Source organism: Sceloporus undulatus, chromosome 4 (assembly GCF_019175285.1).
Source record: "Sceloporus undulatus isolate JIND9_A2432 ecotype Alabama chromosome 4, SceUnd_v1.1, whole genome shotgun sequence".
NCBI lineage: Eukaryota > Metazoa > Chordata > Lepidosauria > Squamata > Phrynosomatidae > Sceloporus > Sceloporus undulatus.
Window position 1 is genome coordinate 168,236,654 of NC_056525.1, and position 27,690 is coordinate 168,264,343.

Below are 27,690 nucleotides of genomic sequence, written 5' to 3' on the forward strand. Positions count from 1 at the left end.
TGTGTGGTTGAGTTCTCCAAATACAAATCTAGTTAATTCAAGAATGAAACACAAGTTAAATGGCCCCCTTATTCTACACACGAGACTACAGTGCCCACAGATGGCCAGAAGGAAACCAGCACTTCCAGAGCATTTAGAGAAGCCACACTTATGTTTATTTTTGGATTACAACTCCCAGAATCCCCCAACCAATATGACTAGTGGCCTTGCTGACTACCAGATTCTTGGAAAATTAGTTTTTAAAATCTTCCCAAAATGCTACCGCAATGCTATAAATTTGAGGAATAAAAGAAAATTTCATTAGGGGCAGCAGTCTCATTGGGGCTACATTCCTGAACTTCCCCCTGCCTGAACATTAACCCACCAGTACCTCCAGGACTGCATAAAACATCAGGCAGATTGTCCATTGATTAGGGATTGTGGGAGTTGCAGTCCCAAATATCTGGAGGGTAAAAGGTTCTCCAGCCCTACTGTAGTGAATGAAGTTGTTGTTGTTATTGTATGTTTTCCTGTCATTTCGGCCTTACGGCCATCCTAACATGAACCTATCATGGGGTTTTCTTGGCAAGATTTATTCAGAGGGAGTTTCTCTTTCTCAGAGGCTGAGAGTGTATGATGTACACTGACTGGTTTCATGACTGAGGGGAGATTCAAACCCTGATCTCCAATTGTAAACCTTTCCCTTTCACAGTCATAGTCCAGCTTTCAAACCACTGGACCATATTTGCTCTCCAGTGAGTGAAATACTCTCCAATAATTGTATTAGCCCTAAATGATATGAAATAGAGAGCAGAAATCTTCAAAAATAAGGAAGGGCCTTCAACTAGCTATTTACCCACTCTGAACACCCTGTCAAGGCATTAGCCTGTACTGGAGTATTACCACTTGCAGAGGCTCAGAGTTGCTGCATTTAATAGAATGAGGAAGCAGGCAAACTACCTCTGAATTTCACTGACAAGGAGGAAACGCAACAGCCACACAGATCCTCTTCAACAGGCAGCATGAAGGTGCTTCAAGTTGTTCCTCTCATCTTTCTGCTGATTTATACCACCTCCAGCAGCAAGTGGCCTACACACACTATCTGCAAGAATGATAGTTTGGAAGTAAAGTACAGAAGCTGTGGTGAGTTCTTGCCATTCCATTTAACTTCTCTTGTTCTTGTATCAGCAGCAGGCAGTTGCAGAGCAGCAGATTGTTAGCTTTGCATATGGATGCCGGTTTTAGATCCTATGTCCAGCAAGCACAAAAAACATAGTGGGTGACTTTGGGGAAGCCAGTTGCTGGATCAGAAGGTGCTTCTGGATCTCTTCCATGCACATGCTTTCAGTGCAGCAACCTGATTTACATATAGAAACATCTCTGTCTCCCTCTAAATATATAAAAGAGGGCAACATTCTGGAGAGAGAATCTTCCTATCAGAATGACTGTGCTCAGTGCTTGGAAAAGTAACTTTTTGGACTACAACTTCCAGAATCCCCCATCCTGCATAGGGAGAATCCCAAAGCTGTTCGCCAAAAAAAAGGGGGGTGCTTTCCCAGCCCTGCCCAGGGCAATTCTTTTTCAACATAACCATTGGGGCTACAATTCAAAGAAATAGCTGTGTTAGTCTGAAAAATCAGTATGCAAAGGGATCTTGTAGCACCTTTGAGACTAACTGCATGTGAGGAAGTAGGCTCAAGTTCACAAAAGCTCATGCTACCTGCTTCTTTCTTTCAGTTAGTCTCAAAGGTGCTACAGGATCCCTTGGATTGGGACTGCAAGAGTATTAATTAAACATTGATAGAAAAGATTAACAGCAAAGAGAGAAAGCAACAAAAAACCTACATTTGTTCTTTTTCTCAGACTTGGACTTTCAGACAAAATAAACCAGATTCTGCTGAAAATCAACAAAGAGATGAGAAAAGGGCCAATGTGAATTCACTGAGAGTGATTCCAGCATGGAATAAGATTTTATCCTATTAATTTCTTGAATATTGATGTTTTTAAACTGGCTCAATCTATAACCTTCTAATCTGGATGATGTTCAGCTTCAGCTCCCAGCATTCTGCATTGTTAGCTAAACTGCATAGGGCTGACGGACGTTGCAGTCCAATTACATCCAAGAGGGCCACATTTTTTCCATCTCTAAAGAAATAAAAATCACCTTTCCACTCTGAAACATATGTAATGAACAAGGCTGGGAGGTAGAGAAGCTGACTTCTTTTTGGTTGATCCCCAACAAAAAGCTGGTGCAAAAGTTGATGTTTCTCCCCCTAAATCTTAGCTTGACACAAAATTGAATTTGCTACTCAGAAGGGCCCATGTTGTCAAAAACTGTCACCATGCTCTACCATGCAGTTGAAACACACAGTGGCGACATTTCCCATAGACTGTGGGCTTGTTTGTTCTTCCAATCTGCTGGAAAAGAAAAAGAGCCAGCAGTGCTGAAGTGAATGAAAAACGAATCTGCTCGGTAGCATTTCCCTTTCAACTCCTTGGCCCTGCATGGCCTCGTGCCTCCACCGTGGTCCTCACGCGCTTCACGGCAGGGACAAAGGGAATTAGCTTCATAGACATCTCATTCATGAGAGGCACGTGACATGAAAAAGTGATTAATGGCAAAGAAAAGCCAAGGCATTTGTTTTTCCAATTCAACCCACACAAAGGCTCCTGTTAAGCATTATTCTGCCTCCCCTCCCCACTCCCCAGAAGCTCAGTCACTGCTTTATAAAGCCATGGAGCTGAAACTAGCGAGGGACATGAGGAATAAATAAATATTTGGAATGAAATCTTTTATCCGTTGATTCCTCGGAGATAAAATGAGCTTTCAAGAGGAGTTTCTCCATAAGGAAAATGGAACTGAAAGTAGCTGGTTGGCTGGTTTGTTTTACTTCTTATTTTAAGGAGAGAAAACGCACCAAATTTGTTTTCAGTTTTTTGCCCTCCCTGTTTGTAAAATTACTTCTATGCCAAATAAGTTTCTGGATGGGATACGATCAGTAAAATCCCTTCATGACTCCTCTCAACAACAACAACAACATTAAAATAGGGGGAGGGAAATGCTTCCAGCTGTAGGAGGCAATTTCACCACAGAAGGAGAGGCCTTTTCAATAGGAAGTGATGTAGAAGTTGACTCTCTGACCACTTCTTCTTGGAAAAAAGATTTCTCCAGGACTTAAAATGGCCCAATGAGGGGCAAAAACCTAGCAATATCACCCTCCCAGTCTGGGGGGGGGGGGGTATTGTGGGCATCTTGAGGCATTTTTTCCCAATAAAAGATTGAGAAATAAGTGGTAATCCTGCAAGGTCCCCCTAGAGGACAATAATGTCCCCTAACAGTTGGCCAACCCACCTTAGAAGACTCTAAAACCCCACTTTTTAAATTATGTTAAGCAGTGTAACCATTTAAAAAATTGAAAACTAACACATTGGAGACCAAGCATGATCTCAATAGATGCTGAACATTTGGGTCAACAAACAGGTTTACTTGACACTGAAGTTAAAGGTGGTACCAGTCAGGTCTCCTAGTGGTGAGGCAGACTTGGGATCCATTCTAACCCACTGCTGTCTGTGTGAATAGCAGCATCCCTCCAGGTATTTTTTTCTATCTACAGTATGCTATTTGGGGTCCTTTCTTCTGGACACATGAAGTATGCCTATCTGAGCTTTACAACCAGTGTCTGAGGCCTTGCATTTGGCCTGTCAGTGAGATAAGTAATAGCAACAAGGTCAAGGAATGCACCTACCTTGGAATATCCTTCTCTAAGAAATGTATGTGCACTCCTCTTTCTTTGCTGGCCTTTGAGTGGATTACAAAGACTTTCATTTTAGCACACTATGACCAGGATCCTGCATTGTCAGATGTAAGTATGATGATGGTGATCCATCATCACAGTTAGGTCTAACAATGTTACCCAACAAAACATACCTTGTCAGGCTGGCATTGCCCCAACTAACAGGTTTATTTGGTGCTGCAGATGGGGTACTAGGAAATGATGTCTGCAATACTCTCCTGGTGTATGGGCACATCAAGAACAGGCAACTGGAGAGACCCCTTGGGGTTCTGCCACAACTGCTTGTCTCAATACACCACATTACTGAGAGGGTGCTTCCAATGTCATTTCCCAGTGCCATGATCTGCAGTGTTCAGTAACCCTTTGGTTGGAACACTGTCAGGCAGACAAGGTAGGGTTTTGAAGTCACATTCAATCATTCACAACTGTAAATATGAATCTCAAGCAGTTACAAGATTGAATGCCCAGTCTATGATTCTACTGAGCAGGATGCCAGCTAGTTAAGTGTATGCCTTTTTTTTAATGCTGAAATTTTGTTTGTAGATGAAATCTCTGTTTTGCATTTTGAGGCAGAGCATGAATTAGTTCTTATTTATTTAGGACTACAACTTTCCGATTCCACCAGCCCATCTGGCTATAAAGTTGTAATCCACTTTGTAAAATAACTTTTACTCTGGAAAGCAGGGCTATAACAATCCCATGCTATTTAGGTTGGAGTTTTCCAACGTAACATGGCAGAAGCAGTGGTTGGTGGCTTCTGTGTTACCAAGGCCTTGTCTGCACTGGCCAGGATACTCTGTGGGCAGCCCAGAATATCCTGTCCCTGAAGTTTTCCCAATATCACTCTGTTAACTGGCCCTCCATTCCTGCACTGTGGTGGCTGTCTGCACAGTCACCCCACTGAGCTGCCCAGCACACCTGACACCACTGCAGATGACTTTCATCTGAGATTAGAACAAGGTGCCGAGCAACAGTCACATGGCTGGGTGCCTCAGCCTGCCCTCAGAACAAGTGACCTATGGTGGTGACAGACATGTTGGACAGCATGGGAACAGAGGGCTCCAGATCTTCCTGGAAGATCCAGAGTAATAGGTAAGTTTTTAAAATGCGTGTTATGTGGATATAGCCCAGTTCTGGTGCAGAACATGTTGGATGTCGTCCAGACTGCTCATACCAGAACCTGTTTTTGGGACAGGAGTGATCCAAACAAGATGAAGCTAGAATCGGTGAGAAACAGGCTTTTTGGCCTGTGCAGACAAGGCCCCAGGCAGTGAAATTGCTTCATGTTTTAGCCCAAACTTTTAAAAAAGCTATCCAAGGTGTTAAAGCTCTGGCTATATTCCACTGATTCTCACTTGTAATTTCTACCAAGTGTTTCTAAAGAGAACTTCATCATAGAGGATGTGCTTGAAAAGGCTTGGACTTTCTCTACTTCTCTTAAATAAATGGATAAATAAATTTATTTATTTATTTATTTATTTGTATGCCATATTTAGCTGTGCAAAGAGTGTTTCCTTTTAAGTATGTCCATCCATGGAGAGAGAAAGGTTCCTCAATACCTTTGGAGGCTGCCCTGTTGCTTGAAGGGGGGGGCACTAGACCCGCACTACTTCTTTTGTTAGACAGCTGGAGTTCAGTCTACCTCCCTACCCTCTCACAAGATCTCTGTGACTGATTAAATCCAGGCTCATCAACCATGGCGACACAGATCAAGAAAAAACAAACTCAGAAGCCAGTCCATTTCAGATTTGTCATTCCCAGAGGTTATGGGCTTAGATTAAACTCTGTCATTTAACATGAAGCATAACCTGGCACTATTTCCAGAAATCGACACCATGGCAGCAGGAAGAAAAATATCCATAAGCTTCAAGGTACGAAAATGGCTCCCCAATGCATGCTTAAGGAGAGTCAGCAATAAAGACAGATTAGGCGCCAGATGGTTTTACAGATCACCTGAGACACAAATCAGGGTGTGTCAATACAGGACAATGTATAAAACACTCCAAATATCTGACACACAGGATGAAATAGGCTTAGGGTGACCATGGGCACTGCTTTACAGTCCTCTCTGTGAAGGGCTATCTGAAGGTATATAAATGGCCTCTCGGCATGGGCTGGTGACAGCTAGAGCTTGTTTGAATGAAGCTGCTGAGAAGAAGCCTAGGTGTTCAGCCCAGTCATCTCCTCCGCGGCTTGATAGGAGACCTGGGTGCTTGGCCCAGGCCTCTTCTCCATGGCTTCATTAGAGGCCTGGGCCAAGTAAGCAGGGGGGGAGGGAAGGGGAGGGGAGGGACTTTTGTCCCCAATGACGACACGGGTGCATGCATGCCGTCATTGGGGACAAATCACCCTCCAGATTATCCGACATTTTCGGCTATCCGACTATCAGTCGGGCCCATTTATGTCGGATAATCGAGACTCTACTGTATATTTATTTTTAAGCCAGTGGTTTTCTGCATTCGGCATACACATCTAGCCATGCATAAGACCTTTTAATTGTTTGTAACAATGGTCACCCTGGGTTTTTTGTGCTTGCAGATGAAACTTTTTACGGTGCAATTGCCATTCCTTGAGTCCCTATATTGGGAGAAAGGTGGAATATAGGAATAATAATAATAATAATAATAATAATAATAATAATAATAATAATGCCTCGTTCATATATTTTTCCAGGGGGAGGAACTATCCTGGTGGTGGTGGTTTTTCATTTGTAACCTACTGTTTTTTATCTGTGTAGGGTTTTTTTTAATCTGATGGAGTCAGTGAATGTGTGTGCTGTGTGTTGCTTTTTAAGATCACTGCAAGTTGTAGCCCCAGAAAAGTAGATTTAGAAAGTTAGGTCTTCCTGTATCCTGTACTGTTTTCTCTACCACTCTCTCCAGAATTACAGGCACAGATCTTTCATATCACCTGCCGCCTAATAATTTTAACTGAACCACAGATTTTGTACAAGTGCCTTTATATTTCAGATACTTGTCTGCTGAAGAAGAAACTCTCTATGATTGAGTACTTGAAGCAAAATACCATCTCGTGTAAGGCAACCAGTACCAGGAGTTTCTTTCCCCAAGAGAAAATGGAAGAATATAAGAAAGAGAAGTGCAGTTATGGTTCTGGACTTAATATTCCTCCCCTCTTTAGATCCAAACCTCAGTTCTGGTACAAGCTGTCTGGATGAAGTCCAGCATGTTCTGCACTAGATCAGGGGTATAACAGCCTTACAATGTATTTTTAAAAATATATCTCTTGCTCCAGACCTTCTGGGAAGATCTAGAGCCCTCTCCTCCTGCGCCACTGTGGCAGTCTAAATGGGCATCCCGCTGAGCTGCTGATGCCAAGGTTGCTTGCTCTGAGGTCAGAACTAGGTGCCCAGCCATGTGATCATGGCTGGGCACCTCATTCACTGGATGGATCAGCAGGATGCCTATGCAAACAGATATTGCTGTGTGGGAAAGGGAGGCTAGTAATGGGGGAAGGTCAGGGCAACTGCGGAACTAGGATACTCCAGGCTACCCCTGGAGTATCCTGGTCCATGCAGTATCCTGGCCTATGTGTTTGAGGGACTCTCTTGTTCACTCTTCTGAAGGAGGGTCTGGGCTTCTGCTCTATAATCCTGTCCCTGAAACCACGACTGAGAAAGATTGGGTGGGAGTAGCCATCAATCAGTAGCTGAAACCTATTCATTTTATTCTAAAAACGTATATACTGTACTGCACTTTCATTCACAAAGCATTTGAAGGCAGCAGATAGACACAATACAAGAGGCCTTAAATAGTCAACCAGAATTAAAATACAATTTTAAAGTTAAAATTAAAAATACATTTCACTCACACATACGTATATAAATTTGAGATTTTGTGTAATCATGCACCAAAACGATTATAAAATTGTCACCTATGAGGATACCACACAAAGGAAACTCTCTCTTTTCTCAATGAGCTGCACTTTTCTTCTAAAACTGTGCTAGTCAGAATGGTAGTCTATGGACTGGTGCTGGTCCATGAGCCTTTGGCTGCTTGTCTAAAGCAACGTTTCCAGGAAAGAAGGAATCAGCTGTAGCCAATGGGCATAAATATGGTACTAATCCTTGACACATTGGAGGGAAAAACCTACCAGTGTACCACATCAGATAGCTTATGATGCACTGTGCTAGCAGAAATATTGAGAGGGACCTCCTGGGATGATCTTCATGTACAGACAGTAAATCTGGAAAGATAAGGCATGCCCCTGCTTTTCCTTCACCAATATACTATCCTCACATGCACATTAGAAAGAGAGCTCAACCATGTGAGCATTCTTTTAATATAATTCTATAACTGTGGACCATACTATAAGTAAATCGGGTGTCAGATTGAAATGTTATTATTATTATTATTATTATTATTATTATTATTATTATTATTATTATTTATATAGCGCTGTAGATTTGCACAGCACTGTACATAAAAACAATAAATAAATAAGAGTAAACCTGCCTAAAGCGTACAATGTGCCTCCAGCTTTTAAAAAAACTTAAATCTGCTAAGTGTGCTTCAGCACTGAGAATTTGGGGGAAGACTAGTTTAGAGCAATGTACTTCCTAAGGCGGCATGACAGTGGTGAGAGAACACATCAACTGTGAAATGGAAATTTGTTCCATAATCATTTCCTCACCCAGGCTGGAAGGATTAATTAGAGGGCTTTGAAGGTGGGAAGCACTATGTAAGTGCTAAGGATCGTTCTCTAGTATGCTTATTTCCAGTTCCCTTTCTCCTCTGTTATTTTAGCATGATGCCAGGGGGGTGGGAAATAAACTAAAATAATTCACTGCCCTACCATTGTTTGGCTGCTCCCAGAAGTATAATATGGAAAGGCCATAAGTATTGATGTTCTGTGGAGAGGTAGGTTTCTTTCTTTCTTTCTTTCTTTCTTTCTCTCTCTCTCTCTCTCTCTCTCTCTCTCTCTCTTTCTCTTTCTCACACTCTCCCTCCTTCCCCTAAAACTGCATGAATTCAGTCAGATCAATGACTGGAAACCCATGCTATTAATCTGCTTGATTCTGTTATCACAAAAAAATAAGCTAAAGCAATCATCTGTTAGAAAACTATCCACTAACTGTCCAGAATTATTGAACCCAAATCAGCACGGATGTGGAGACAGAATTAGGGGAGGACAAATGGAGCCATTCTCATAAATCAGGTTTTCATTAGTGATTCCAAAATGGTTGTCAGGCCTTTTCTCCCCCGTGGATCATAGGAACAACCATCCCTTCACTGTTTCTACTTGGGGAAGGCTTGCTTGCTGTTTTGTGCCACTTGTTGAAGGTGTGAAAGAGTTGAGAAGGCATAATTTAAAGAGTAGATTAGACAAGAGTAGAATGCCAGTCTGTTGAACTTGGTGTTCTTGGAGACCAGGATTCAAATCCCCATTCAGGAATGTAAACTGACTGGGTGACCTTGAACAAGTCACACTCTCTCAACCTAAGAGGAAGACAGTGGCAAACTTTGTTTGAATAAGTCTTGCCAAGGGAACCCTGTTATAGGATCAGCATAAGTCTGAGTTAACTTGAAGGCACATAATAACAAGGTAGTACAACAAGTAGAGATTGTTGTTGTGCATCTTCAGGTCAACTCTGACTTAGGTCAACCCTAAAGCAAGTCTGTTATGGCATTTTCTTGGCAAGATTTCTTCAGAGGGGGTTTCCATGTGCCTTCCACTGAGGCTGAAAGAGTGCAACTTGCCCAAGGTCACCCAGTGAGTTTCCATGGCTGAGGAGTGATTTGAACCCTGGTCTCCAGAGTCATAGTCCAACACTGAAATCTTTACACCATGCTGGCTCTCAACAAGTAGAGATACTTGAGCAATATAGGTAGAACAGCCATATGTTCTACTTTACAGAGGACAATCCTCTGTTTAAAAGTTTTGTCACAGAACACTCCTTTGTTTAAAAGTCTGGCTATTCCAATCAAGTTTGAAGCTAAAAGTCCATCAAAAGGGAGAATAAGAATCTTGAAGCTGCCCATCAATAGTGAGCATCTGAACAGCAGACTGAGAAGAAACACAAGACTGGGTTATCCATGATGGTAAATTATAATAAGCTATTCTGAATTTGCATCTTTTATGTGCAGCCCTAGCTGCCCACCCAGACCTCACTGCAGCACTACCCAGCTTCAAAAGAAAGCTTTTCTTTAGCCTAGAAATCTAAAACTGCACTTCAGAGGCCTCTGTTTTTTGTTGTTGTGTGCCCCCAAGTCATTTTTTAACTTATGGTGAACCTAAGGGGAATCTATCATAGGGTTTTCTTGGTACTTTTCTTCAAAGCTGTTTGCCATTGCCATCCTCTGAGGTTGAGAATGTGTGACTTGCCCAAGGTCATCCAGCGGATCTTTATCCTACAGCAGGGAATCAAACCCTGATCTCCAGGGTCATAATCCAGTGCTCAAACCATGACACCTAGGAAATTCAATTTTGTGTTTAAATGTTGTTTTGACACTCATCTCAAAACAGATCAGGAACATCAAAAATAGTGACCAGAATATAATTTCAGGTTCTTTTTTTAAAAATGGCTACACGCAGCCTGCCTGGAGGTCTGACAGGCCCTGAAAAGGGTGCCATGCAGGAGCAACAGTCCACCCCACCATGGCAGAGGCAGCTTGGCTGGCAGAGGGAGGTGTATGTGGGTAATAGCATGAGTTACCACACTGGGGTGCCACCAACCCTAGTGATGCCACTGATGTCTGCCCACCCCTGTCATAGACTCTGTTCTCCCAGCAAAATTCAGTTCAGTTTTGCTTGTCACTCATTGCCAATTGTCACGTACATCCTTGCTTCTATGCCCCTCTGCTATTTATTCATCTAAGTAACAGACCATCTTTTCATTCTAAGTATGCCCCAGGGGAGTTGTATCAGCTTCTCGTGTCAGGCATTCTCCATTTCAGAAAACTATGTTTCACATTGCTGGCTGAAAAGAGTGAATTGGGATGAAATTTAATTTGATTTCTCATCAACAAACCACATTGAAGAAGTGGGTATCAGAAGTTCAACAGTGCCTCGAACAACAGTCAGGGAAGTGAAAGAGTGAGATGCAGTGTCCTTTTCTCCTAGGAAAGAAGAATAAACATGTTGAGTCTATGTAACATTTGCAACATGCACTTGGGGGGGGGCAGGAAAAGAGGGACAGATATCCCCATGAGTGAAGGCTAAACAGAAGACCAAGAGTCTCTGAGTCTCTGGGTCATTACAGATTATAGCAACCCTAAAACGAAGCTAGAGGCTGGCATTCAGAGGGAAGGCTGTGGAAACCCATGACTTTGAGGGAGTCACACTCTCTCAGCCTCAGGGTAAAGGCAATGGCAAATCTCCTTGGAACCAATCTTGCCAAGAAAACCCCAGGATGGGGTCGTTTTAAGGTTGCCATAATCTGTAATGACCCAAATACACACAACACACACACACACACACACCCCTGGAGGTTTTTAAATTTGACAAGTTGACAGACTATGTGCACACTGCCGCCAGTTTTGTTTTTTTAAAGGAGGGGGAAAAGCAGCCATTCAGTTGGCCAATGGCTGTAGAATATGTCACCTTTGACGAAAGCAGAAGTGCATTTGATTGACAGCAAAGGAGGCTCCATTTTAAAGCGGTACTGCAAATGTGAACTTCAGAGGGGCAAATTGCCCCAATCGAGGTAAAGGGTAGTGGGCATTTGTAACTGGGCTGATTCGGTATGGGGGCAACTGGATCTACCCAGTTCTATCCAGAGCAAATGGGCTAGTGAGAATGGGGCCCTAAATCCCTCCCCTGAACTTGACCCGATCATGACCGGGGCCAAGTTCACATTTGCCGGCTTTTCCTAAAAGACACGGAAAATATTCCACTTTCGGAAAAACCGCTCTAAGGGGGATATGCCCCAGATTGGGTGTACAAAACCCTAATTCTGATGTGTTTAAACAGGTGCCAATGGGAACTTCCAACTTTTAATCAGGTTTACAATTCGGTACAAAAAGTAGTCTGAATGTCCCCACAGAGTTCTCCAGCTGCTCTGTATCTGTTCCCACAGGATATGAGAACCTTTGAATTCACAATGCACAGGTAGCTAAAATCACAGAATCTTGGAGTTGGAAGAGACCACCGGTTCTGGGATACACAGTTAAAAGTACTCCTCAAAGACACCCATCTACCCTCTCTTTGAAGACCTCCAAAAAGGAGAGTCCACAGCAATCTATGTCACTGTTGAATGCCACTTACAAAGAAAAAAGTTCTTCCTAATGTTTAGGTGGAATCTCTTTTCCTGTCTTTTGAACCCAGTGAAGCAGCAGAAAACAAGCTTGCCCTATCATCTACTTGACATGCTTTCAGATATTTAAAGACTGCTATCATGCCACCTCTCACTCTCCTCTTCTCCTGTTCTCAGGTATCTGGCACATGCAATACAAAAGTCGCATTAGGAAAAGAATGTCTTTTTTGCTGACCTCTATAGAAGGCATGAAAAATAAAAGGAAGTGAAACATGCTCATGTCGTTGGCCAGTATCAGCTAAATAGGGGAAGGAGGTAACGGCTAAAAGAGAAGTGAAAATCAGTGTGGTTCTTGTCAGTACAGAGAAGTAGTCTTGCAATACTTTGTGAAAACTGAATTATAAAATAACAGTGAGAATTCTTTTAAAGAATCTGCAAAACCATTAAATAAAGTTCCATTTCTAAAAAATGCATGCAAAGATTTGTGAGATCCTGAAACCCCACTTGATATGGAGCTAAAGGGAATGCTGTCATCCTGTTAATATGGGCATATCCCTAATACAGTAATATGTATTTGACAGGTCCTCACCACAGCATTTATATTTTTTTCCTGTCCAATGAAAAAAGAAACCCATAAAGTCAAGACAGAAGCAGACAAAATATCGACTTTGTTGTTGTTGTTGTTCACCCTCATTGTCTTTGACAATGTAACAAAGGAGGAAAGGAACCTTCCACTTAAGCTGTTGTTTGGTGATCCTCTTCTATGCAGTGCCTGACACTATAATGAAAATGAGGAAAATGTTGGCAGACTGAAGATTTTTTTCAAGTTCTCACCAACACTGGAGGAGCACTAGGAGTTTTTGATTATGATTGTTGTTGTTGTTGTTTAGACTTAAAGCAACCCTAAGGCAAATTTATCACAGGGTTTTCTTGGCAAGATTTGTTACAGGGAATTTGATTTTGCTTTCCTCTGAGACTGAAAGACTTGCCCAAGGTCATGCAGTGGGTTTCCATGGCTGAGCAAGGATTTGAACCCTGGTCTCCAGAGTCATAGTCCAGTGCTCAATCCAGTACACCACACTGGCTCTCTTTTTTTGATTAGCAGGAGCACTGATATAATACGTTCTGCTCTCTCGAGTTCCTTTTTTATTTTGAGTTCAATTGCAATTCAAACAGTGACTGTGAAGGAGAGAGATTTATTTTTTCACATATAATATCTGATCTTCTTTGTAGAATGCATGAAATGTGTTATTGTGCAAGGTATTTTAATGTGTATTATACTTGGTCTCAAATGGGAAATTATGACCTCTCATCTTTACAAAGGTGTGTTCTGATAGAAAGGAAAATAGCTAGAAATGGTTCATTGATATGGGATTACAGAGCTGCCCGCATTTTTGGACTCTCCTAGCCACAATGATGGCCACTACACCATGGTTCACCACATAACGAAGAAGCAAGCTACTTTTCAGTTTAAATTTCCACATTGACATTGTGTAAGTGGTATGTCAGTGCAGGCTTTGGCAATAGAAAGGCAAAGAAACTGTTATTCTGTGACAGAAGGTTGTGGGGGGGGGGAGGTGTAGTGGCATGATTTCAACACACACACACATTCACTGATTTTGTTCTTGTTGTTGTCTGAGATCCTACATTGTAGACCTAGTTATGAATGTGTAACTACATCTCCTCTCCTGACCTAGCTTTCCAAATCTACTTAAAGAGTTAGAAGCCACAGTTACATTTCCAGCCTCCTTCTACCAGTGATCTACAGTGTGATGAGGAGGTGTAACAGGGATCCTGCTTCTGTTGTCACACCTCATATTGCTAGTGGGAGTAGGCTGGAAATGTCATTCTGCTGTGCTATGATGACCAGCAGCACAGACCTCTATCACTTGATGCAACTGCTTGCTGTTAAGGAAGAATACAGAGTGTGGCCAAATATGGAGTAGTTACAAATTTGTAACTGAAATTACAATGCCAACTGTTGTTGTTGTTGCTGCTGTTGTTATCAAACTAGTGATTGTTGAACTAGGGATGGAAAGAATATTTGAATATCAATCAAAAATGTCAATGAATTAATATTTGCAATTATTCATCCCTTGGTTGAAAAGTTCCTCAATAGTCAAAAACACTGGCTGGGAAGAATAATAAATCATTGATGATTTTGCATAATTTCCCCATAGTATTCAAATTTATTCAATGGTATTCAACAATATTGTGCAGAAATTAATCCGCAGAGACAAAACATTTTTTGCACCAAAAAAATTCTGTGTAGCAAAACAGATGTCTTGCACAAGAAAAAACATGTTTTTTTCTCTACAGAATAATTCCTGTACAATACTTTGGGACATTCAAATATGTGGAGAATGCTGCAGAAGAATATTTATTTTCTCTCACAGTGGAGAGAAAATTAAGTTTTCATCCTGATATATGAGGATAAAATAGTTGAGGATTAAACATTTCAATTGAAGTGTATCTCATATCATCTCCAGCTAATGGCCATGCTGTTTGTCTGGAGCAAACTTGGATGGAAAACATTATGTTGATCATGGCCATGAAATCACTGAATTCACTAAATAAGGATGCATGGTTGTCAACAAAGAGAACAAACCAGAATATCACAATAGAGTTTAAGAACAATTTATTCTATAGTATAAAGATATATAGTAAATGATTTTTTTCAACCAAACTTTCCACTGCCAATTATTTCTGAAGCATGCCCCTTTGTAATTAAATGAAAACGAATATATGTGGTTTGATTGTGCTTGTCTTCCCAGATCCACGGCAAGATTTTGCTTTTAGCTTCGACAGCTGTTCCAGTGCTGTACCCAAGAAAGTTAACGTTAGAATAGGAACTATTTTAAGTAAGTATATGATGCTATAATTTACTGACCTGTACTAATAAATTCCTTTATAAATGAGTAAATGTTGTTAAGCAGCTAATAAAAAGGCATGGCTTGGGAAATCTGTTTGGATTAAAAGTCCCAGAATCCCCTAGCCATCAAGGCCATTCAACTTTTCAAAACTATGAAAAACTGTGTTGCTACAAAGCAAATCCAGAAGAGCTGTGCAGACTTTTCTCTGACAGGAACACAGGAATAGGTTTCTTCTACTTCCACCTCTTGATATTATAAATTCTGGCCAGTAGGGAAAGGCCAGAGCTCCAAGACAATTGTTTGTCCAGGAGATGAAGTGACCTGCCTGAATCCTCCTGTTACTGGGAGCAAGACACTTAGCTTTCTTCATTTCCCTTTAGGTCAATGATTCCAAACTTTGGTCCTTCAGCTGTCTTGGGCTTCAGCTTACAGAAGCACCACTCAGCTTGGCCACCAGTCAGGAAGTTAAAAACATGTGGAAGACCAAAGTTTGGGAAACACTGCTTTAGGCCAACCTTTAGCTCTCCAGATGTTTTGAATTGCAACTCCCTTCTGTAATCCCAAACATCTGGAGTGCCAAGTCACCCCATTCCTGCCTTAGCCATACAAAGGCAGGGTGACTCTAAACTGCCAGCCATTTGAAAAGAGAAGACCCATTGGGTTTTTTCAGAAACACATCCTCAAATCTCAAGTCCAAATTGCAAAAAATTAACTTGGCCTCCAGATAAGGTTTTTGTGATGCAATTAATCTGCCTCATTCTCAGTATTTTACAGCAGTCCAGATGAAGCCATCTTCCCACTCCTAGTCTAGTTTTTCCACCATGTCTTTACTTTTTCTTTCCTTGAATTACAAAAAAATGTATTAGGTGGAAAAGGAAATTAGCTGCACTGTGTCTTTTTGACTAGTAGTATGAGGCACCTCTCTCTGAAAGCTTGCTTTGCTGAAGTCTGGGTGGTAAAGTATTTTCACCAATGAGGACAGATTCAGTATACACTGCCTCTTCAGAAGGTCACAGGAGATGAAGTGACCAGGTGATCTTTGTTCATTTTTATGAGTGAAAAGTGACAATTTCTATTAACTTGTTCTCAGAATCAGGAATGGGGGGGGGGGGGAGAGAAAATATCCTAGATGTTTTTAAAAAAATAATAACCAATCCCCTAATGAGTGTATTGCCGGGAATATTCCCCTTTTGGCTTTTGGGATATGATATTGATTAGGAAGGTTTAAATTCTATCGCAGTCAGCCCCTAAGATCCTCGGTGGAGACTATTTTGGTCATTCCAAAACCAATAAAATACCATTTGGTAACATTATAGAAAGCGGCGACAACAGAGTTTAGATAGTTACTTCTCAGGGAAATTAATATAATGCAATGTTCAAGCTTTCTGTAATTGATGAATAGAAGCCATGACAGTGGGACAGTGCGACATTGAGTCCACAGAACTATCCAAGATGCTGAGATCTATCTGTCCAAATAGGTTCAGCACCTTGGATATTTCCTTCAAAATGCAAACTAAGATGTGGACTGTATTCACTACCCCACTGATCTGGAACACACTGAATCAAAGGATGAAGTTCTGGGAGTCAGAACATTATCCTACCACCATCCAGTTGGGGGTGATTTCAGCATATCATTATATTAATTCAAATCAATTGATGCATAAATAAATGACACACTGAAAAAGGAGATGACTCTGATATATTCTCCTGCTTCAAAAGATTTCCCATTTGAGGATCCAAAAATCACAAGAAAGAGCTAAGTTATTCCAAGTGATTTATAGATAATGAAAAGCAGCTCAGCCTTACACATCCATTCTAAATTATAATTTTCATATGATCATTTACACCAGTGAGTTTTATTTCAGGAAAGGCTTTAGACTGGTACTTTGGACCTAAAATTTGTCACCCAGCTTGCATCTCTAGTTACCTTGTCTCTGCTGGATGTTTGGCTCACATATTATGTCCATTGCACACTGACTGAATTATTGCAAAGGACTGCCAGACATCTGAGGAGGTCTGTTTAATATTAAGGGCATACTAATTATATTAATCAAGGGCATTTCTACTCGGGGTGTTCCTAATAAAGTGCAATAAAAAGGAAGTGCAGAAAGGAGTATTCCAAAGCAACAGGGAGATTTGCCCAGAGAATTGTCTAACATTACCTATGGCACCCCATAGACTTGCTTCAATCATTGCAGTTCCTCCAGTATTCTGTGGGTCAGACTATACAATAAACATAGGACATATTTAGGAGAGATACTTCTTCAAGTGATAAAAGATATCTGCTTCTCACAGCACATGATTTTCCCTAGCTGCATTTGACATGCTTTTTTCTGTGACTGGTCCCTGGAAGGTAAACATGGACTTAATTTGCATGTCTGATAGCTAAGGCACAGCTCTCCCTGTGGATGAAGGGAAAACATATGAATTGAAAGGAAATCACATAAAAGTAAAGTGTACCCTCAGTCAACAACCCTGATAACAGGGTTCAAAAATGGAGTGGATGGGATCAGAATAATTGTGGTATTGCTTGCAGAGAGCATTTAAGTTGGGTAGAAGATGTTAATCATAAGATCACATATGATCTTACAATTCTATTGCTAAGACTGAGCTGTATGCTAAATGGATGACCACAACCTCCTGTCTATTGAAATCAGAAATGAAACCCAACCCATTTTTACCAACCCAATCTATTACACCACAGAATGGAACTGTGATGACAACCCAGTCCCTCACCCGTTCTGGAAAGAACTCCAAGGATGGAGAACATGTGCCCACCCCCAATATGCTTGGACTGCAACTTTCAGCAGCTCTAGCATGCAAAGGCAATTATAGGGCTAATGGGAACTATAGAACCACATCTGGAGAGCCAGTTTCCACCCTGATGTAAAACATGTGTTAGTACCAGATCACTAGTGGAGCAACAGCCCCTAAGTCTCGTTCTTAGCCTGAAACTTGCTGTCCATGGTCCAGTAGCCTGTGATGCACACCTGACCTGACTATAACAGTGTTTTAGGCTTGGGGGAACTCAATTCATTTTATCAGCCAAATTGAACTCTATTTATTGTCCCATCTCCCTATCTTGACTGTATCATGGCACATTTCTGTGGATATTTAGATGCAGCCTAATCCCCATGGTATTCTATGGGTCTTCTTTTACAGGTAGATATGTAGGAGATTGTCACCTAAATTGGTGTGATGTATCATGTTACTATTTTGTTTTTGTTTTGTTTTGTGTATTTAGGAATAAGCAGTGGCAATAAAGCACATTATGTAAACAGAACAGAGTTTTGCTTTCTTTTCAGAGAAAAACTAGCATCATGACAATGCTTTGTTATCTATGTGGCTGCTCATTAGATTCATATTATGTCTGCTCTACAGGGTATCCCATCAGGGAACTGTCTGTGGATGTAAGTCTCACTATTAATGGGAAGAAAGTCCCAATTTACTCCAAGAAAATTTGTGAGCGAGATCACCCACGGTTTAGTTTCTGTGGAAAGAAGAGAGGAGGTAATCAATTTTTCATACCTAATTTGCTGAGAATGCAGTGGCTAATGGTGCAAGCTGAAAGAACATACCATTTCAGGTGAATGCACCAGGCAGGGTTTATCTTAATTCTGTTTATTTTAACAGACTGAGCCAAAGTTATTGCTGTTTCAAAATCTCTATTTTGCATGAGGTCTTGTAGTAGAATTCTCTTGCTTATGAATTAGGGCATGATGTGAAGAACCACGAGGCAGCTAGATGCTAAGCAGACACGAACTGCCTGTTGCCCCATGATTACAGAGGGATCTAAAACTGGGGAGGTCTTGGAAGAGGGCATGGCTGGAACCCTGCACCAAAACCCTCCACACTAATATTTTTGCTGCAGCTTCCCCTTTTAAATTCTGTTAACAGGTGTGATTGTTGTTTCAGCACTGTCAACATTCTACCGGTTATACAAGTTACAGCAGTGGGTAGTCTTTGTCCAGGAACAACTTACAATGTAAAAAGAGAGAAGAAGGGTAGTCCATTTGTTTGATTCATAGAATCATAAAATCTTAAAACTGGAAGGGACCACAAGGGCCACTTAGTGCAACCCCTGCTATGCAGGAATATATAACTACAACACTCCTGAAAGATGCCCATGCAACCTGTTTTAAAACCTGTTTAAAGAAGGAGAGCACACACCCACTTCTCTGAGTCAGTCCTTTCCATTCTCAAACTATTTTTATTTTACCATTAAAAAGTTCTTCCTAATGTATAGGTGGAGTCTCTTTTCTGGTAATTTGAATCCATTGAACAGCAGAAAACAGGTTCATTCCATCTTCTGCATCACATCCTTTCAGATATTTAAAGATGGCTAACATGTCACCTCTCAGTCTTCTCTTCTCCAAGCAAAACATGCCCAACTCCTTAAGTCATACCTCATAAGGCTTTAGCTTCCATACCTTTTATCATTTTGGTCACCATTCTCTGGGCATGTTCCAGCAGGTCAATTTTCTTCTTGAATTCTGGTGCCAAGAACTGAACACAGTATTCCAGGTGAGGTCTGACCAAAGCAGGATAGAGTGGTACTACTGTATTACTTTCCTCAGTCTGGACACTAAAGTCCTATTGATGGATTAGATATATATTTGGCCTTTCTCCCCAAACTGAGGCTCAAACCAGTTCACAAAATTAAATTTAAAAGGGTACAAATTTCTTTAAAAACACAATAAAGTGATGCCAAATAAGCTAGCCAAGATGTATAAAGACACCTCCAACAAATGCTGGAAATGTCAACAAGAAATTGGGACTTATTACCATACATGGTGCAATTGTAGATTTGCTAAGAAATATTGGAAGGCAATTCACAGAGTGGTAACAAAAATGCTTCAGTATAATTTACAGATGGATCCTAAGCTTTATTTAGTAAGTATTATTGATAAGGGAGAACTGGAAAAAAGACATGGAAAGTTATTATTTTATATTACAACAAGTGCAACAATAGTGTATGCTAGTAAATGGAAACTGTCAGACTGCCCAAAGGTAGAAGATTGGTTAAGTAAACTAATGGATTTGGTGCAATTGGATAAACTCACATGTCTCTTGAGAGGACAAGACTGAGAAAAATATAGCAAAATTTGGACACCGCTATATCAATATATATATAAGAAGTAAGTTAAAGGTGTTATGGGGAAAATATGAGTAAATTAAAGCACCATCAGGTTTAGGTTTAAGTTAGGTATGATATTAAATTAACTTACACAATTAGATATAGGTAAAGGGAATTACCTATAACCTGGAGTAATATTGGACAGGAAGAAATTTGTGTCAAATTTGACTTGACTGGAATTCAGGAAGTTATTTTTTATGTTGTTTGTCAGAATGAATGAGATATATGTTTAATTGAAGTAGTGTTAGGTTTGTGTTAAGCTTGGTGGATGTATGAATTTTATGGTTATATATGTAATGTATTGTATGCATGTTTATGTTTTTTCTCTTTTGTATGTTGGTTTTGTGGTTGTGTGTTTTTAATGCAATAAAAATTTATTTTAAAAAAACACAATAAAGTAAAATGCTGAGACACAAAGAAATTAAAACAAAGAATCAGAATTGCATTACAAACATTTAAAAGTAGTGTTGGAGAAGAGTGATGATGATACCATGGATAGCCAAGAAGACAAACAAATGGGTTCTAGAACAGATCAAACCAGAAACCTCTCTGGAAGCCAAGATGACTACCATGCTTTGGCCACACCATGAGAAGGCATGAATAATTAGAAAAGACAATAATGCTGAGAAAGGTAAAAGGCAGTAGAAAGAGAGGAAGACCACATGCCAGATGGTTAGACTCAATTACAGAGGTCACAGGAATCAGCCTACAGGACTTGAGCTGGACAGTTGATAACAGGGAATCTTGGAAATGTCCCATCCACAGGGTCGGGATGAGTCGAAGTTGACTTGAGGGCAGCTAACAACAAAAACAACAGCAGCAGGCAGGTATTTTTTTAAAAATTTCAGCATCCACCTATTAAAAAGCTCCTTCCATGGCAACCCAGCTTCATTACCAAAGACCTGTCCAAATAAAAATGTCTCATCTGCTGGGAGAAGGGCAACAGGGACACAGGCTAATCTAGCTTCTATAGAAGGGAGTTCCACAGCCTAATAGTAGCCACTGTGAAGGAGTAGTAAGGACAGGGTAAATTAACTGGGAGTAATTTGGACCCCCGAGACAGAAAGCTAAAGTAGCCAAGGAACAGCTTGGCTACAAGCAGATATTTCAGGAGTAACGATTAAGGCAGTCAGAATATGTTAATGTTTGCTGGAACATCTCATAGCATCAATTGCTGTAGAACCATCTGCTGGCAGGGCCAGTTCAGTTTCTCACACATCTGCACACGTGGAGAGTATGCAACAAATGAGAAAAAATGTGCACTGATAGCCCAATCAGCTAATCATGTGCAAAGGCCTCTTAGCTCTTTCGTTGAGACAGCAGGATATCAATCAGATTTTTTTTTTTGAAGTGCAGTGAATTTTATAACCATGCAACTACTTTTCTACTGAGATGGACTGCTGAGGAACTGCTAGCATTCCCCCACCCACACAACTGAGCACAGACATATCACACAGAATACTAGATAAATACTTCGTGAGCAAGCAATCATGAAAATTATGGAAGGCAGACTGATGGAAAAATTAAATTCTAAGACACCCACAGATCTCCTGGAATGCCATCTTATTCTGATGAAGTACTTAATAAGAATCTGTAGAAAATGCATTTAGAGAGATTTGGAGTCCATAGCAGGCCCAACACAAATATGCTACTCACTGTACATATTAAATCAGAAAGCCAAATCCTTCTGGGGACTTGCAGGTCTTTAATCTTAGTAAGGCAGAAAAATTGTTTTATCTAACTGAAGTATATTATGACATAAAGCCAGGGCTGATTGCATTAGAAAATTCCATATATCTTTGTCTATAGATACTGCTCTCAAAAGCCAAGAAGCCCTACTGCTATGCTTTGAACAGATACTTGCCCTATTGGCATATGACTGAGGACACAGCAATGGGATTTACAGTGGGTTTTTTTTCTGCTTATAGGTTTATTAGTTGTGCATGTCATGTGGTGGTGGTGGTGGTGGTGGTGGTGGTGGTGGTGGTGGTGGTGGTTTGCACATTCAGATCAATTCTGAATAAACCCATCATGGTGTTTTCTTGGCAAGATTTTTTCAGAAGGAGTTTGCCATTCCCGTCCTCTGAAGGGACTGTGACTTGCCCATGGTCACACAGTCAGTTTCTATGGCCAAACAGAGATTCACACTATGGTCCTCCAGAGTCCTAAGCTGCTGCCGTACTTCAGAATTAATGCAGTTTGACACTGCTTTAACTATCATGGCTCCATTCTATGGAATCATAGGATCTGTAGTATATTATGGCACCAGAGCTCTTCATCTGATAAGACTAAATATCTCACAAAACTACAAATTCTAGAATTCCATAGCATTGAGCCATGGCAGTTAAAAGCAGTGTGAAACTGCATTAATTCTGCAGTATGGTGCAGCCCAATTCCAATACTTACACCACTTTGCCATGCTGACTCTCCTCATTCTATACTCTGAATTTGTTTGTTTATTAAGTTGCAAATAGCCATATTAGTCTGTAGGGGCATAAAAAGGAAAGAGAAAATATATCAACACCTTTAAAACTATCTGATTTATGTTAGTATGAGTTTTTGTGGATTTTCGATTCATTTTCTTGGTACATTTCAATAGAAAAAAATGCCAGAGGCCTGTGTTAAAACAGCAGCACTCAACTTTCAGTTTCTCGGAAAGGATCTGATTATTGGTTGCTTTCCCTGTGCATCAGTGTTGTCAATTTTAAATATGGATGTTACGCATGGAGAATAGTATTCAATATAAAAACAATTTCTGCCCTATCTGGCTGTTTCACCACATGATCTATTTGTTTTACAGAATATATCTACTATGAAGGGCCTGTCTCAATAGGATTCCATGAAATCCCACAGGTAGGTTCTTTCTAGTTTGTTTTTTGAAATACAAATGCTTGAACAGCAAAGCCGGCCACCTAGCCAGCTGCAGGCCTGACTGTACACACAAAAAGTAGAACATGTCCAAGAGGGGTGTTGTTATCATAATATTATCAAGTAAATTACCTTCATTACTGTAATTATTAATTCCTGGCACTTCTGAATCAAGTGTGATTTCTTGTTTCTCATTGTGCATCCTGAGACCCACAGCTGAATGTGCACAACAGCAAGTTCAGGTGGTGTGAGTGCCAACAGAATTAGAGCTGGGGAAGGTCCGCTGAAAAGCAAGAAGCTACAGGGCTTCCCCAGGCCTTGGAAAACTTACTTTTTTGGAATATAGCCCCCAGGATCTCCCAGCCAGCATGGAGATTCCAGAATTGTTATCTACAGAAGTAACTTTCCTAAGGTCTCTTTTAATAGCAGCTCGGGGCGGGAGAATTAATGAAATCATAGGTAGAGAAGGAAGGCTTAAACCTACATCCCCCATGTGCTGCAGTTCCAGTAATTATTCCCTATACTCACACAAATACACACACACACACTGTGGACACTTGGTATTTCTTTATTTAACTAACTAAAGTATACTGACACCCTCTGTGCCAATACCTAATACCCAAAACAGGGTCCACAGGGTTTCTTGTTTTCCCACTTCCCCATCTTTTTAACCTCAGGAAGCTTACAATCAATATTTCAGAGAATCCTTTCACATTTTCCCACCTTTTATAAACCTTGGGAATACTAGCAGCAGTCTCTTAGTCCTCTCCTGTTTTCTTGCCTCTCGTTTCCCCACTCTTTTCCCAGTGTTTTTTTTTTTTTTTACCATACAAATTCTACCATCAGTACCTTAAAGATTCCTCTTCCATTTTACCACCCTTTTTAAGCCTCGGGAATCTTAGGGGTGCTACAGACTGTCCCAACAAAGCGGCTCCACTCCACATCACACCATCCCTTTCAGCACCAGATCAGGGCTGTGGCCTGTGGTTGCCACAGGCCCTAGCTGGTGCTTTGCTGACAATAAAAAGAATGCCAAAATGCCACTCCTTTCAGCACTGGCAAAAAGGTGCCTTTGCCGTGGCAATGGTGGCTTTTCAGCTCTCCTTTGGCACAGCATGTCTAAATGCTGCGCCAAAGGAGTGCCATGATGCCCCCCCCCCCACCGTGCAGTTGGGTACCCAGCATGACACCTATGTTTGAGCAGCATTGGAGTGTGCAGCATGCAGATGTCATGCCGCCACTCTACCCTGAGGCCGGCGTTAAATGCCGGTCTGTTTAGCCCCTTAGTAGCAATGTGTTAACCCTCTCCTGTTCTCTCATTCCTCCGGCTCCCTCAGCAATCATAGCAATATCTCAGTGCACCCACTCTTGTTTTGTAACTCTTTTAAACATTATTTCTCAAAAATCTGTAACATATCCCTTTCTTATTTCTAGAAAGCTCCCCACCATTTGGAATGTTGACTTTAAAATGTTGATTGCAATTTAGGTTACATTCCAAAATACTCTGTCAGATGTTGAAGTGCCAAGCACAGTGTCCAGATAAGTTATGGCAAGCCCTCTCTTTTGCTTCCAGGGAGCCCCCTCCCTTGATATTTCAGCCTTTTGATTTGAAACTAGACATGGCAATATGGACAACCACCACAAAACTCTGTAATTTTTTAAAAAGTTTAATAAAATATAAACACATACATAATTCTAGACAGATGCACCATATAGTAACAGCACAAAACACTACTACCCACCACCACATTCCCCTATATACACATATTCCGCCTTAAAAAAATAAAAATAAAATGTGACTTCCCTCTTGCCAAGAAAAACAGCGTATCCCTTAATCCTCTTCCCCATTCCTTCAATATATTGATTTGCTTCAGTTTAATCTTATTTTTAACTCCTTGCAGCTAAACAGGAAGGCAGGTTTTTTTATTTATTTTTTTTAAAAAAACTCCATCCACCACTCTTTCCTTATAACATCATCTCTTTCTTAAACTAAATAAATTCAATCAATCTTCAAAACCTGCTGACACCACCATCCCTGTCTCTTAGCTGCAAATAAGATGTAAGCCAGTTCCATTTTTGCAAAAGGTGTTCTCTGTCAAATTTTGAAAAGTCTACCATGATAACCCAATGACTTAGGGACTATGCAGTCCGCCCCTGAAGGGGCAATCTGCAGCCATCTCCATCTTCAATGGATCGGGGCCCTGACAACTGCACACTGTGGTCCCGATCTGGCCTTCTTTTTGCACTATGGAAAGGAACCCATAACTGTCGGCACTGCTTCTTTTCAGAGCTCCTTTGGCACTGTGATGTGTGGTGCGGCACCTAGCATCATGCTGGTCTGGGAGTGGAGTCAGGGCATGCGTCATGTAGGCACCATGTCCTGACTCCACCCCCAGGCCAGCCAAAGATGCCAGTCTGCCCAACCCTTTAGTTGCCACACACACACACACACTTTTATTATAATAGATAACATACAGTAATTGCTAATTACATTGCTAACACTCATACACTCACATAGCTAAGTTCTCAAGTGATAGATAAAGTTTACATCAAAGCATTTTGCAAATGATAAGATGGCACTCCTTCATGTACAGGGGCCAACTGAAGTGGCAGTCAAATCTTGTTTCAATACTTGCAATAGGAGAAAGTCTTCCATGACATCTGAGGGCAACAAACTAGTTTAGAGGATGTTTGATAGGAGATGTAGTGCATAATAACTCTTTCCTTGAGGGACATGGCCAGGCAGCTCAGAAAGAATTGATGAAGGGGTGCAACTGCTGTCCCTCCAGCATCTCTCCTTCTCCCTTTATAGAGATTATCAGATGGGGATGGGAGCGGAGCAAATCACTCTCCCGTCCTTATCCTGTCTGTAACTGTGATTGCACAAAAGACATCCATACATATCAAACTGATCCTGTCATTATCCTATCAGTGAAGTGGAATTGTATTAATGGGTTCTTCCATTATTACAAAATGAAGGGCAATGACAGGACAATTCCATCTCATGACAGGACAACTGCAGGATCAGCATGACGTCATATAAAAGTTTTTCATGCCATGATAGTCACTAGTGCTTCATGGACGGGAAAATGTCAGATCAGGGCAATGTCCTGTGGAAGTCCTTCTCAGGACTGCAGACAAGGACTGGACAGTGTGCTAACACTGACTTCTATTCACTTAAAATAGATAGTTCTGGTTTTGATCCATTATTTATTTAATTCCTGATCTTCTCTATTCTACCTTATACAATGTTGTTTTAATAATAAAGTATTTTGAAAAAAGAAAAGAAAAGAACAGTTCTGCTCCCCAGAATAGTGAATTCTGTGCAATTGGTGTAAAATTCTAGTAATCTAACATTTAAATACAATTAAGGAAGAAAGATGGTGATCAAAATCAAAAGGCCAGCTCTCTCCTTCTAATTCAGTGGTTGCACAAATGTGAATGAGATAATCAAAAAAAAAAGAATCTAAATGCCAAACCTTTACTCAGCTGCTATATTACTAAGGTTCCACTGAACTCGCTGTTTCATAGTGACTGGTGTTTGGGCACACACCAGCTTTTTACAGTTCCCAGTAACCTGGATGGCAGCATACTGGCAGAGAGAAGAAGAGGAGAGCCATCCTTTAATGGTGTCACTTCATTGAAACACCCTTTAAATCACCCTTAGGCTGCACGTAGCTCTCAAGGCCTTGGGGATTCATGGAGGCCTCGGGAGCTGTGTCTTTATGACAAATCAGGACTTAGCCCCAAATGAATCCAAAAGTGGCAACCTCCGCTTGCCATTTTTAAGCATTTCTTGGCCTGATGTGATCTAAAATGGACTCCAGGGCTAAACCACACACCCTGGGTCTTGAGTGTAGAAACCACATGATGGCAACAATGAGCCACTCTGGGTCCATCACACAAGACGTGACTGAAGACATTTAGTAGCAGAGGTGAAGAACAATATGGTAAATCCCATTCTAGAATTGGCAGCTGAACTTTATGGCAATAGGAGAGTCTTAGGATACCACACACAAAGGAAGCAAAGGAATAGAGAAGATGGTGTGGTACAAATAGTGATCTCCTCTAAGAAAAGGCAGAACTGAGGAGAGGGACAAGAGGAATGGTTGGGGATTGGCACAGCTGCTTTTAAGATTTGCAGGAGCTGCCTCACTTTGCTTACTTTATGACTATTACCGTATATTTTTCACAATTAACAAAGGCAGAAGAATGGTCAAGGTACTGTTCAGCTGTGACTTGTAAAAGGAGGAGAGGTTGTCTTTTGGACATTCTACTAATTTAATACTTTGGTCTTGATTTTTTTTTTAACAGGGAGATTTTAATGTAACAGTGCAACTATTTAATGAAGACCATCACACTATTATCTGTGGTGATTTTGCCATCAAGAGTCACAGTCAGGAGTTGCTGTCTTAATCCTGTCATGAGGGGAAGGACCTAAAACAGCATGAGTTAGATAAATGTGTTTTAAATATTATACAACCTGCACTTTTTCTGCTGTGATTATATGAAACGGGAAAATAGGTTTGGGTGAAATGCCTGGTTATGTTCTGTTGCTTTTAAGGAAGTCCTGGTGTGTTAATTAAATTTATTTCACTGGACTCACTGGAGTATATTTTCCATAGCACATTGCTCCTTTTTATTGTGTGTGTGTGTGTGTGTGTGTGTGTACCTTCAAGTCACCTGTTGACTTATGATGATCTCATCATTTCATAGGGTTTTCTTACACAAGATGGGTTTTGCCACTTTCTTCCTCTGGGGGAAAAAATTCAGCACATAATTTTCTTACCAAAAAAATGCCAACTCCCAGATTAAATCATTCAACTT

General features: G+C 40.8%; 1 protein-coding gene across 1 annotated transcript; it reads left to right on the forward strand.

The window, feature by feature from the left end:
- The first annotated feature begins 905 nt into the window (after window positions 1–905).
- LY86 (lymphocyte antigen 86) lies at window positions 906–27,464 on the forward strand. The gene is made up of 5 exons (XM_042466374.1): window positions 906–1,122; window positions 14,760–14,846; window positions 18,240–18,368; window positions 22,796–22,848; window positions 27,178–27,464. The coding sequence occupies exons 1-5, from the start codon at window positions 1,002–1,004 to the stop codon at window positions 27,277–27,279; spliced, it is 492 nt and encodes a 163-aa protein (XP_042322308.1). The 5' UTR covers window positions 906–1,001; the 3' UTR covers window positions 27,280–27,464.
- The last annotated feature ends 226 nt before the right edge of the window (window positions 27,465–27,690 follow it).

Excerpts from the sequence above, each read along its gene's own strand:
- LY86 (XM_042466374.1), top strand. The coding sequence starts at position 1,002 with ATGAAGGTGCTTCAAGTTGTTCCTCTCATCTTTCTGCTGATTTATACC. Across the intron at positions 14,847-18,239 it reads TAGAATAGGAACTATTTTAA|GGTATCCCATCAGGGAACTG; the intron begins GTAAGTATATGA and ends TCTGCTCTACAG. Across the intron at positions 18,369-22,795 it reads CTGTGGAAAGAAGAGAGGAG|AATATATCTACTATGAAGGG; the intron begins GTAATCAATTTT and ends TTTGTTTTACAG.